This window comes from Ipomoea triloba, chromosome 14, assembly GCF_003576645.1.
Source record: "Ipomoea triloba cultivar NCNSP0323 chromosome 14, ASM357664v1".
Classification (NCBI taxonomy): Eukaryota; Viridiplantae; Streptophyta; class Magnoliopsida; order Solanales; family Convolvulaceae; genus Ipomoea; species Ipomoea triloba.
In genome coordinates, this window is record NC_044929.1 from 20,358,111 (window position 1) to 20,370,336 (window position 12,226).

The window sequence follows — 12,226 nt, forward strand, 5'->3', positions numbered from 1 at the left end:
TATCCAAAGTTATACCTTAGTACGGGTGGGAATAAGCCGGGTCAAATTATGTTATGGGTAAATTCAAATTTTAGAACTCTATTTTTATAATTTTAGAATTCAATATACAAAATTATATTACTCAATATTTACATTTTTGAAATTCTATATTCACAATTTTATTATATAGATTCAAAAATTATGTTATACTGTTGAATATAGGGTCATGTCATAATTTTAGAACTCTATGTTCACAATTACAAAATTATATATCAACAATTTCATAGCTTAGTGGTTTGTAGTCTTTTTTTTTTTTTTTAAACAGTGGTTTGTAGTCTTAACCTTCAAGGAATCCGCGGAACACATCCTCAGGCACTGCAACATAGCTAAGGAAGTATGGAGGGCTCTCACCTCTACACACAGACGTAGGAAATGGGAGCAGCTCGGCTTCAGAGAATGGATTGCCGCAAACATTAGCAAGAATAAGGATGAGGTCGAGGGCGAACACTGGCCTCGCCGTTTCTCCATAATTCTATGGTAGCTATGGAGATGGAGATGTGATAGAGTCTTCAATGGGCGGGAAGTGAAAGTACAGCGCAAGACGATTTGGATTAAAGAGGTCGAAGAGGAAATCGACCGTGCGTTCGCTCGACATAATGGCAGTGCAACCAGTGCAATAAGATTTCATGCAGTTCGACTGAGATGGAAGGCGTCAGATGCTCATCAACTTACATTGAACGTTGATGGAAGCGTCAAAACAAGCCTCAACAAAGCTAGTCCGGGTGGCGTCATGAGAAATAACTTGGGAGAATGGATTAGTGGTTTCACGAGAGGAACTAATCATGGACACCCGTCGGGGGTTGAAGCGGAAGCTATTATGGAAGGCCTTCGGTGGGCGTGGCAAAGAGGATTTCGCGACATTGGGATACAATCGGATGCGAAGAATGTGATTCATTGGATCCAGGAGGGCTCCTTTGGTCGTGGACCGGTGAATCAACTCACTGAGGAGATTAACGAGTGGATCAATAAAGATTGGAGGATCTCCTTTAAAGCGATTTATCGAGAACAAAATGCGGTGGCTGATTGTCTGGCATCGTCGAAGCCATGCAACGTGATGAGAGGATAGTATTCGTTGAATGCCCAATGTGAGTGAAGAAGCGTACTTAGACGACTTGGCGCAGATCATTTTCGAGCGCAGAGTGGTGGAGTCAGACTAAGTTTTGGCTAACCAGGGGTCCCCCTTTCCAGATTCAAAAAAAACCTTCAATCTATACACTAAAGTTTGATTCTTAGCCGACAAAATTTGAAAGTTGTCATTATTGCCAAAAAAAAAAAAAAATACCAAGTCAATAAAATAATCATATTTTATTAATATTGCCCCAATGTGGATTACTTCTAAAAATTGCTTGCTTAGAATTTGTGCCGTGGACACTATATACTAATGACTAAATTACAAAAACAATCTAAAACTCACACGGAAAAAGAAAATTTTAAAATTACTCAATTATTAAGACATAAAAATCGTTTTTTATTTATATCTATGCAATGCCTACATATTTGATTCATTATTGTCTAAAGTTAATAATTATTTTACTTTCATATAAAGAAATTTCTTAACATTATTATTTTATTTTACAGGGTCAATTTTGTAAAAGATTTTAAGTTAAAACTTTTTCTTAAATCAGCGTTCAAACTTTAACTAGTTATTTGTTGAAAGGAATTAATGGGTTGTTTGGTTCACGGAATAGGTAAGGAATGACATAGCATTCCCAGTAATAACCTATTCCGTTGTTTGGTTCGCATTTGTATTCCCAAGAACATTGTTCCTGGGAATGAGCTATTACCGGTAATAGCTATTACCAGGGGCCTTCCTAGTATTAACAATCATACCCCTCTCGCTTTACCAAAAAAGAGTTATGGAGTATTATTTTTATTATTATAAAAAATAAGAAAATTTTAATATTTATATCACTTCTTCACTTTTAATTCTCATATCTACCAAACACTTTTGTTTCTGCCTACCAAATAATAGAGTTTGAATTATTCTGTTATCACGAAATTATAATTATTTTCTTCATAATTTCTTCGTTCAAACTAAACACAAAGTCGAATTTGAATTAATAACACGCTAACAAATATACCGAATATCGCAAGCTAAAAAAAATTATAAATTTTTATTTATTTATTTATGAGTATTATTGGCTCTGGTTGAGATTCAAACTTATGACCTCTCTTTCAAAAGAGTTACAATTATACTGTTTGATCTGAAGGTATTTGGCATAAAAAAAATGTATACATTTCCATTTTTTGTAGTGAGTTTGTGTGCCGTTTGAAGCCAAAAATGTCACGACACAAATGCAGATATTTCGCACGCTAATCAAACGTCCACAGCCTCAGAGGGCATTTTCGTCATCTTTCCACTATAAAAGCCGATGAACTCGTGGCTACCGCGAGCGAGGCGAATCAACGTTCCCCGTCACACCCACCAAATCACAACCGCACGTTACCGAATTCCCTTCGCCGCCGCCTCGTGACGCCACCGCGAGCCTGCCGCCTCTGGATTCCGCCGGAGCTGTGGATGGCTGGCACTTGCTCTCGGGTCACTCCTCACGTAATCGGGTCTACAGTCGCCGAACTATCCAGGACCTCCCGCGCCGTGGCTCTGCTTCCCGTTCGGATATCCGCCCGGAGCCACGGCGTCTCTACTTGCGACGAGAGCGAGATTCCTCAAGGTCCGTCGTGTATATTCGTCGGACCTATAGAGACAGCTAGTCAAGAGACGCTAGAAGCTCTTTACTGCCAAGTATTACTCATTCAAACTACCACTTCTTACTACTCCGTATATTTTTGCTGCGAACTCAAATTCTCTAATTATTTACTTAGAATTTCGTTATTCGGATATGTTAAAACTTAAATTGTTGCTGAATTTCTGTATTTGATGAATTTTATAGAATTATATTATTTGTTTGGTAGTTTGGCATTAGTAATTGGAGAATGTATACTTCGATTAATTAAGAGAAAGCCAGTATGAAAACAGACTTTATTACTTCTTTTCTAATTTTTAATTTTGTTTTATAGGCTCGAGATTCGTATTACAGTGGCTCACCTCTAATAGTTGATGATATGTTTGATAGAGTGGAGGTAAGTTTTCAGGTTTACACATAATATGTACTTAAATTTCAACAAGTTACTTTTTGTTTGGGCTATTTCTTTATGTTCTTATGCTGAATTGTTATTACTGTAACAGTTAAAACTACGTTGGTATGGTTCACAGTATGTTGTCAAGTACCCTCGCTGCAGTCTAAGGCGCCAGTCAACTTATGCTGATGCAGAGGTGATTTTATTCTTAGGCCTTGCTTAAAAGTTAAAATAGTATATTGTTAGGTACCTGGACATTCATTTTCTCATTGATCTTCAAGTGTTGGAGTAATACTTTGAATTCAACCATTCAACTGAAGATAGCTCACTTAAGTTTTTACTTGCTATAATTTCTACCCCTTTAACTTCAAAGTTTTGAGGTTAAGCTGATGATTTTCAATTGATAAATAGAGCATATGCAATAAAAGCTTGTTTTTCGTTTAACTTGAATTAAATACTAAATAGGAGTGTTTAAAAAAGAAGAAGAAGAGGCTAAATAGTAGTATTTTAGTGAAATTTATAATCTTTTGCACATACTAAAGGAATCATAATATTCCATTTAAGAGCAAGGGAGAATTTATAACTGAAAGTCTCATTCAACAAGAGAAATGCTGGTAAGCATGTCTTCTGAAGATTAAAAACGGACAGGAGAGGTGAATATTTTTATTGTTACGGAGTATTTATTAAAAAAAAAATGCTATTATCTACTTCTGGTAATGCTATGGCTGTGTGTTCTGTCCTTCGGTATATTATCATAATTTGGTTGTTCTGGTGCTACATCATTTTGAGCAGTAGGATAGCAGGTTACTTTCTCCACTTGAATATTGAGTGATGTGGATGTAGGGCAGGAGGACGCATCACAGGTTTTTGCACTAGCAAGCATATGGCTCCTGATTCTTGGTCTTGGTGGTTCAGTTTGTCTTGTGCCCATAATATATACTATCGGTCAAGCTTATCAAGATGCATTCAGTTCAGCAATGCCCTACACTAGTCAAGCATCCTCGCTGCAGTTTCTTACCGTGCTTAATGGTGTACTTTACATGGTATTAGGATCCATCATAGGGTATCCCATTGCTTCAGCGTCTGGTAATTAGTTGATCTGCTTTCACTTTCTCTTCATGTTTCCTTGATGAGTAATATTGAGTTTGATTCTTTTTGATCAGAGAAATGAAAATTCTGCATTATTGTTTAGCTTTTGAGTTTGCTTGATTTAATAATTGTGAGTTGGAATCAGTTTCCTTAATTTATCCTTGAGTCTGTTGGTCAAGTAGTATAGTTTACCAAATATAAATTGGATAAGGGTCTAAATGTCTAATTCACAGGTCCCATTTGCTACCTTGAGAAATGGGCAAATGGCATATGGCAAATGTTAAGACTTCATATGATCTAAAATTGTCATTGTTGGTGTAATGAGCATTCTGTACTAACGTACTGTAGTTAGCAATAACATTATCCAAAATTGCAATGTGCATACCATGTGGTACCTAATGCAGTCAATGAATATGCTGGGCATAACTTGTAATTGCAATGACTTGTGTGATGTGGTTGTTACATAATGTATGGATGTATCCCTTTGCCCTTTCCAAGAATTCTTTTAAAGTTATTGTGACCCATAACTCAAGAATTTATCACAGCTGGAGCACTTCAAGGGCTTTGGAAAAATGACACGGTTGCACTTAAAGGGGCGTGCCCAAACTGCGGTGAGGAGGTGAGTCAGATGAGTGTTTGCTTTTATTTCTTTCTAAAATCAAGGCTATAAAACATTTTGAACATCCAATCCTTACAGCTTCAAGGACCAATTGCAGGTGTTTGCTTTTGTGAGATCAAATCAGCCCAATCAATCTCCCCACAGAGCAGAGTGTCATGTATGTGAGAGCTTAATAGAATTTCGCACCAAGGTTAAGGTACGTTTAACCATGGCCTCCTTCATACATAAGACTGCACACTAAGATTTGGTCGAAGTATTCTGTTTATTGACACTCTTAGATTTCTTTTATCAACTAAACAACTCTTTCCTTTTCCACTGAAAACCATTCCATTCTCTACCTTCTGAGTTGTACAATTCCGATAAATTTAATGATCTAACTTGCGTGTGTCCTCCTATTGCAACAGTCCACCTCGGGACCTGGGCAGAGATGGGTTTATGGCCGTGTTTACTTGATTCGGCAGAAGAGAAGTAGAAGGCAAAGATAGTTGTAACGGCATTGCCAATATATGCTAATGGAGCCTTCTGCACAGTAAAAATGTTTCTGCAACACTCATTTTCGTTTCACTGAGAAGATGTAACCAATACCATAGCATTGCTATGTAGCGGAGTACAAATCAAACAAAGACAAATGGGTCAGTATTTCCAAGTTCTTTGAAACAGAATTCTGTGATATATAGATAGGGATTCTTTATAGCCCTTTTTTTAGTGCTTTGTAATTTTGCCTTCATTTATAAGGTTTGGGGTGAAGAAGCCTTTCTCTGAAAACCTTTTTTTTTTGGGGCTAAATATGGTCAGACTGCTTATGGACTAACTAATTCTTCACTTATGTAATAGGGGGGGACCCATTTCCTCACTTTCTACTAAACATCATCTTTTTCCATTACAATTACAAAAATCATTAAGCATTTAAACTTTTAATAAATTAATTAAATCCCAAAGTAAATATATACATTGTTTTATACAATTCTTGAGCTATATTGGCAGAGTATTACTCCATTTATCTCATTATAAAGTAGTGCAAGTGAGATGGATAAAGATGCAATGTTCTCTTGTGGTTTCCATAAAAAAACCTAGTTGGTTAGGCAGTCGGTAAACATATTGTTAATACAATTAAACAGATTGTTAATTAATAATTTGTTGCTTAGGTATCGGTAAACAGATTGTTAATACAACTGGCCGTAAGGTTAGATGTTGTAAAAAGTGTCATGTTAAGCTTTGGATAGTAGTGGGAACACTCACTATATTATAATAATAAAAAGCAAAGGATAGTGAAAGGTTGTGTAAAGATAAGGTAGACACGAACTTTGGATAAGAATATTTTGTGTGATTCGCAACAAGATTGTTTTGTCATATCAAAGTATAAAAAATGATAATTTGTCAGCTCACATAAATATATAAAAAAAAATTTATTGTCAAGAGGTAAATCCAAACTCAACATTGTCCAAGTACAAAGACAGTTTAGTTAATCACAAAAATAAAATTTGAGAAGAAAGATCGTAAGCAAATATTTAACTTCTGTGTTGAACTGAATTATCATAATTTACATCCTCTAGATGCACGTCATAAAAGGACGATTATTAATTATTATGATAAATAGGAGAGGAAGATGAAGAATTGGAATTTATTGAGATTGACGATGAAGTTAACAAGAAGGATAAACAGAATGGAGAAATACAAAAGTATGCAGCCTACCCACCCACCCACCCCCCAATTAGAATGGGGTTTAGTTAAGCAGATGATGTTTCTCAACTGCTAAATCAAAGCTTACAACATATAATCATATATATAATATATGCTCTACACTTTCCTTTGCCTTTCTTCTATTAGGCACACTTTCCTGGCACCACAAACAATCCCTGTCAGCAACCACTTATTTACAAACCCCCTTCCCAGCAAGAGAGAAACTACATACTGCATTTTACTAGTTTTAACTTCCCCGTCGAACTTTTTATTTACAGACGTTATAGTACAGAGTAACGATAGAGATAATTGTCGAACAACCATCTCTAAACCCCGGTGTGAAGCTCAGAGGAGAAGGCACGTCTCGGCCTGCTGTTTCATCTGCTGCTTCGCTTGCTGCTGGGACCAGTAGGCGTGAGCAATTAGGACGCGGTCCAACAGCTCCTGGGGCACCGGCTCGCCTCTCCTCTGCTGAGGGGAGATTCTCGCTGTGTGCACTAGCGTTTTCCATTTGTCCTGGATTACTTATCGTCAACATTTTAACTAAAACAAACCTAGTATTACGTGTGACATACAAAAGATAATCGTGTAGTTCGTACCTTCAAATCAACATAGGTCCTGTGTTTGGCGTTGTCAAAAGCCCTCAGCTTAACATCACGCCACCTGCAAAACAATGCCCTCTGTGAATGAACGAAAAGAGGATCGGATAATGGGAGCTTTAAGACGTGTGACTATTTCATTCGGTTCCTTAAAATACCTGCCGGTTCCAAGCTTCTCAACAGCTTGAACAAGCGCTTCTACTTCGGATACAGAGAAAGGTCGACGAATTCGGCGTTGTGCAGCCTCGGATCGCTTCGGTTTCCTCGCCAGAACCACATCATGGTTGGGCTCCATATTCACTGCAGGAACTGGAACCAACGCTCTCGAATCTTCTGCTGCTGCACTTTTATCTAACGAGGTGTCAGGAGGGGACGGAGCAGAATCGTGATCACTTTCAATAAAATTGATCAAATTCGTTCCTGGAGAATCCCGGAGGGTCTCAGCGGGTCCCTGTTGCACAACATTATGAACCATACTTCGAGAAGGCGAGTACCTGGTAAAAAATTCCACATGAATCAGCGACCTCGCTAATAAATAATTAAATCAAGAAACAGGACTTGAGAGTAGTATAATTAAGACGAGCGGGATATCACCAAACACGTGGAATACAGAATACCTTCTTAATGGTTGAGGTGTATCGCAAGAAAGTAGGTAAGGACGCTCTTCTGGACACGGAGGCGGGGAAGAAGCTTTAGGAGGAATGGGTTCGAGCGAAAAACCCAGAGTATCGGGTTTATCCTCACGAGAAATTCCGGTCTGCAATAACGTTTTGTTGTCATCTCTAATCTTCTTACCCTGAAAAAGGACGCCAACATGTAGTCCGCCACCAAGAATTGCCGTCACTGCTTCCATGACTGTCCTCTGTGGAGATTAGGCACGTAACGTAGATTGAATTTGGCAGATAAAGTAACACTAGACACGTTTTTCAGCCCAATAAAACCATACCTTCACACTGAACCTAAAAAGGGAAATTAATAAGTATTCAAGTTCATGTTTTTACTTGCCTTCAAAGAACCAACGGTTGAGGTTTCTGGAACCTCAATAAAAAGCTCGGGAACCCTAAAAGACTTAATTCTGAGCTTCACTGAGTTAAACGAAAAGCATTACATGTCAGTGTTGAGCATAATTAATATATAAACATAAATGTGCAGTCCAACTATCAGCTTAGGCTTTTAGTTGAGATGGAGCACATGCTTCAATTTGGTATGACCTAACTCATCGAGAAAAGATCTCATACCCTGGGAATCACCGGTCCTAAAGAACGCACACCCACCGGGAGCAGAGGTTGATGTCCCCGCTGTTTTTTGGGCTGTCAACAAACGCAATGCAAAAATAAGAGTTCTAACCAAACAACACTTGAAAGCTTGGTTATTCGTGCAGATAAGAGCGAGGCTTGGAGAAAGAACCTGTTGGAGGAGTATAATTAGAAGCATCCTCTGTGTAGCCCTTTGTATGAGAGCTACAATTTCCCTCGTTACTTATAGCTCTGTCGGAATTGGAATTGGACACCGAACTACAATCATAGAGCTTCCTTTTCTTGAAGGGGTAATCTCGAAGAGACCTTTCGCATTTGAGATTGTTCTTCTTATTGCCCAAAGCAGGCTTCGTTTCAACATCTGTAGACATGAGTGTCAGATCAAATTATGAAGCAAGTCAATGTGACATCCCGCTCCAACTAAATCGAAGCAAAACCTCACCGGCATTTCGACGTTCCTCATCGTTCGATTTCGGATTAACTTCACAGTACTCAGATGCCAACGATTTCCTGATCCTTTGATCGCCAATACGAGGCAGAGCTGGCTCAAATGCCTTATTTGCGGTGCTAGGTTGAGTGCACACGGAAGAGTTTTCGTCATCATCTCTATTACCTAATTTTACATTACCCCGACTCGCGGGAAAAGATCCGCAAGGAATGTGATCTTTCGACAAAGTTAACTTTACACTATTGTCAGAACATACAAAAGTAGACGAAGGTTTTCTATCCCAAAGAACGGCGCTTGAACTGCACATACCAGCCTTAGTATCACTCGAAACCTTACCATTATTTAACACCTCATGTTTTCTAGGTTTCGCAACTCCAGTACCTAATTTACAACTAGAAAAGACTTTGCAGCCCGACACACACCCGTTTCCAGGCTCGAGCTTGCTTCCCGAATTGACCAATTGTTCCACGGGAGCAAACTTGTCAGAGCTATCAGAAGTCGTTATTACAGACTTAGGCGACAAACTATCGTTCCGAGCATTTGGAAGCTCATACGAGAAGTTACTAAACACAGGCGCCTGCGAGACAAGCTCAGACAGGAAGAAATTCCTTTCGCAACTACCTCGATTGCCCGGTTTTTCTTGCATTATTCTATCATCATTACACTTTTCCCTATCAACACTATCTTTCTCGAGACTCTGCTTTTCCCTATCAACACTATCTTTCTCGAGACTCTGCGACGAGCTTTCTCCTTCCAGTAGTAACTTTCCAGCAACGGTAGCTAACAAGTCAAACGCACACATCTGGCCATCTTCGGCTTTTCTCCAATTGACGCCTCTCTTCTGAAACGAGATAACATTATAACGACAAAGCAAAGATATATAGTCCCGAAACGTAACAATACACAATCGATAACGCCAAGAAATTACCCTAGCTGATCTGGTCGATCGAGGCATAGGAGGCACCCGATAGCCATTAAATCCATAATCCAATCTCTTCTGCAACACCATATCTTACCAACCATGCCACAATGAATTCAAAACACTCGAAACACTGAAAGAGGATTAAAGTTATAGTCTAAAATACCCATAGTTTTACACATTCACCGAGCAGCTTAGCCAAAGGCCCACGCAAATGAAACACTGAAAGAGGATTAAAACAAAATAGAACACAGGCTTTAATCTCAGATTACATAATGATACACAAATACTTAAACACAATTAAGGATCACAATCACAGATAATGAAACATAATATGGTTGATTAGCACTTCCTCCTGGTTCATATTACACTTAAACAATGTCATTAAATATAACCAATTTGATGTTCAAGAACATATGAAATAATGAACCAAACTCAGGAACACTTTTATCTTCATTTCAGGGATAAATTCTGAAAAACAGAATTATAAGTGGATTACCTTAAACTCATAAAGAAGATCAAAGGACAAAACCCTATGAAAACTCAAATTTTCTAAGATAAAACAAAAGAATCCACAAAGGAGATAAACAGACATTCTGAACCCCAAAATTTAAAAACCTTTTAACACAAAGCAATTAAGGAGGTCAAGAACAAAACGAAAATCCAGATCATAATTACAGAGAGGCTCTCCTTCACGGCATGAATGCCCAAAAAAGAGGGAGAAAAGTTGGGGAAAAAAGGAAAGTTTTTGAAAAGCTCTGGCTGACGTCATCAAACAAAAGTATGATAATCCTCCCTCCATAATGGAAAAAAACCCAGACCCCTTCCCAAAATTGTTCGTTTTCTGGGCACGGGAACAGAATTCGAGACAAAAATTCAAACTTTTTTTTCCGGAGAAATGAATCATCTCACCTTCAAACAGATTTTCCGTCCAAATTCACCCGAGTTCCACCTCAAAAACCCATGCTTTTACCAAAAAGTCGAAACTATAACACAATTCACCGCCGGTAATTCAAGATCGGAGACTCGCCGGAAATTCCCGAGCCCAGAAAATCTAATATAAGAAACACCCAAAAAAAACCCAGAATTCTCATCGATCACGCAAGAAATTCTTCACCCCATGCTTGCTTCTCCCCTCCCCCTTCATCAAAACCAAAAATTTTTGTCGTACGCAACCATGGGTTCGTTGTTCTCTCCGTCTCTCTTTCTGTTTATCTGTGAGATGTCAAAAACCCTGGGAAAACCACCCATCCATAGCTTAAACCCCAGTTCTTATACAATTGACCGCAGTGACCGAACCTATCGGTAAATCATGGTCGGAGACGGCCTACAGAAGGTTGCTAAAGACCGGTTCTACGGCAAACAGTGGACCACACACTTACTACCATCTTGCCCTCTCGATGTCGCCACGTGGACGGATATACGGATCGGGTGGTCTTCGCCTGGTTTTGCACAATCTATGAAAACGTTGGGTTACCAATCAACATTTCTTCTCAACTATTTTTCTCCTTTTTTTTTTTTTTCTAGAAATTATTCTTTTATTATTAACTCGTGATATAATTATCTAATTTATAAATAATTAATGGATATGGCGAGCATTGCCTAGCTCTGAACATTAGAAATTAACTACTATGACAGCGCACTGTGGAACGCGGCATCAAAATGACGTCGTTTTAATTAATGAAAACAAACGGATGAAACGATCTCCGTATCACGCAACTGCAGTTCTCTTTCAACACAACTGCAGTATCAGTTCAACACAACTGCAGTATGACCATGGTCCACAGTATAATAACTGCATATTGAGTGTCATAATGTTATATCATTAAACGAAGTATTTTTGTGACACATTTGACGTTTTCTGTTTGAAACTCTATGATGCAAAAGCTCGAAACTTAATTTCACATTAATTTTTTTCACTTATGCAATATTTTTATTAAATTTATTTTAATTTTAGAGTGTGTTTGAAAACTGATAGAATGGTTTTTGAAAATTATTTTTCGCTTTTTTTAGTGTTTGGATGTGCTTGAAAAATCCAGTAAGCGAAAAACATTTTCCGTTAACTGAAAAAAATATGACTATCTTTCATCACACCCACAAGGCCACAACAAGGTTTCCCGCGGATTTATTACAATCTTGCCTTCCTGACATGATATCATTAAATCATTTTATTATATATTTTAATATTTGTTTATTAATTAAATTAAAATTTTAAATTAGTAATGAAGTCAATCAATTTATAAATACTCAAAAAATGAAAGTCACAAGATAAAAATTTATAAGGATAAAAAGTATTTTTCATTTTTTTTTTAACTATGGAAGCGATGACTAAAATGGGAAAATTTTAAATTAAGATGAGTTTTGTAAGGAACAAGAATAAGAATATCCTTAAAGGTGAAATGACTAATTTAGTTATGTCTACTCTTCCATCATGAGGGCGTTGATGTCATTTAAAAGATCAAAGAATTTAAATTTCTGTTCACATATGCAGTGTGTGGT

General features: G+C 37.8%; 2 protein-coding genes across 3 annotated transcripts; one reads left to right on the forward strand and one right to left on the reverse strand.

The window, feature by feature from the left end:
- The first annotated feature begins 2,413 nt into the window (after window positions 1-2,413).
- Window positions 2,414-5,720, forward strand: LOC116005030 (PGR5-like protein 1B, chloroplastic). Its single transcript, XM_031245251.1, has 7 exons — window positions 2,414-2,782; window positions 3,058-3,120; window positions 3,227-3,313; window positions 3,966-4,203; window positions 4,752-4,825; window positions 4,923-5,021; window positions 5,230-5,720. The coding sequence occupies exons 1-7, from the start codon at window positions 2,558-2,560 to the stop codon at window positions 5,308-5,310; spliced, it is 867 nt and encodes a 288-aa protein (XP_031101111.1). The 5' UTR covers window positions 2,414-2,557; the 3' UTR covers window positions 5,311-5,720.
- An 815-nt stretch (window positions 5,721-6,535) lies between these two features.
- Window positions 6,536-11,108, reverse strand: LOC116005029 (telomere repeat-binding protein 2-like). 2 transcript variants are annotated; one of them, XM_031245250.1, is made up of 10 exons: window positions 10,640-11,108; window positions 9,737-9,860; window positions 8,803-9,649; window positions 8,512-8,721; window positions 8,343-8,414; window positions 8,110-8,189; window positions 7,722-7,966; window positions 7,263-7,598; window positions 7,105-7,168; window positions 6,536-7,021 (listed from the first exon to the last, which is right to left on the reverse strand). In XM_031245250.1, exons 2-10 carry the CDS (start codon window positions 9,815-9,817, stop codon window positions 6,851-6,853), a joined length of 2,106 nt encoding a protein of 701 aa, XP_031101110.1. In that variant the 5' UTR covers window positions 9,818-9,860; window positions 10,640-11,108; the 3' UTR covers window positions 6,536-6,850. The 2 variants fall into 2 exon arrangements, with proteins under 2 accessions (XP_031101110.1, XP_031101109.1); XM_031245249.1 differs by having other exon boundaries at window positions 9,737-9,949.
- Between the last annotated feature and the right edge of the window lie 1,118 nt (window positions 11,109-12,226).

Excerpts from the sequence above, each read along its gene's own strand:
- LOC116005029 (XM_031245250.1), bottom strand. The coding sequence starts at position 9,817 with ATGGTGTTGCAGAAGAGATTGGATTATGGATTTAATGGCTATCGGGTG. Across the intron at positions 8,190-8,342 it reads TAGGACCGGTGATTCCCAGG|TGAAGCTCAGAATTAAGTCT; the intron begins GTATGAGATCTT and ends CGTTTAACTCAG. Across the intron at positions 7,967-8,109 it reads CAACCGTTGGTTCTTTGAAG|AGGACAGTCATGGAAGCAGT; the intron begins GCAAGTAAAAAC and ends TAATCTCCACAG.
- LOC116005030 (XM_031245251.1), top strand. The coding sequence starts at position 2,558 with ATGGCTGGCACTTGCTCTCGGGTCACTCCTCACGTAATCGGGTCTACA. Across the intron at positions 3,121-3,226 it reads ATATGTTTGATAGAGTGGAG|TTAAAACTACGTTGGTATGG; the intron begins GTAAGTTTTCAG and ends TTACTGTAACAG. Across the intron at positions 4,204-4,751 it reads TCCCATTGCTTCAGCGTCTG|CTGGAGCACTTCAAGGGCTT; the intron begins GTAATTAGTTGA and ends AATTTATCACAG.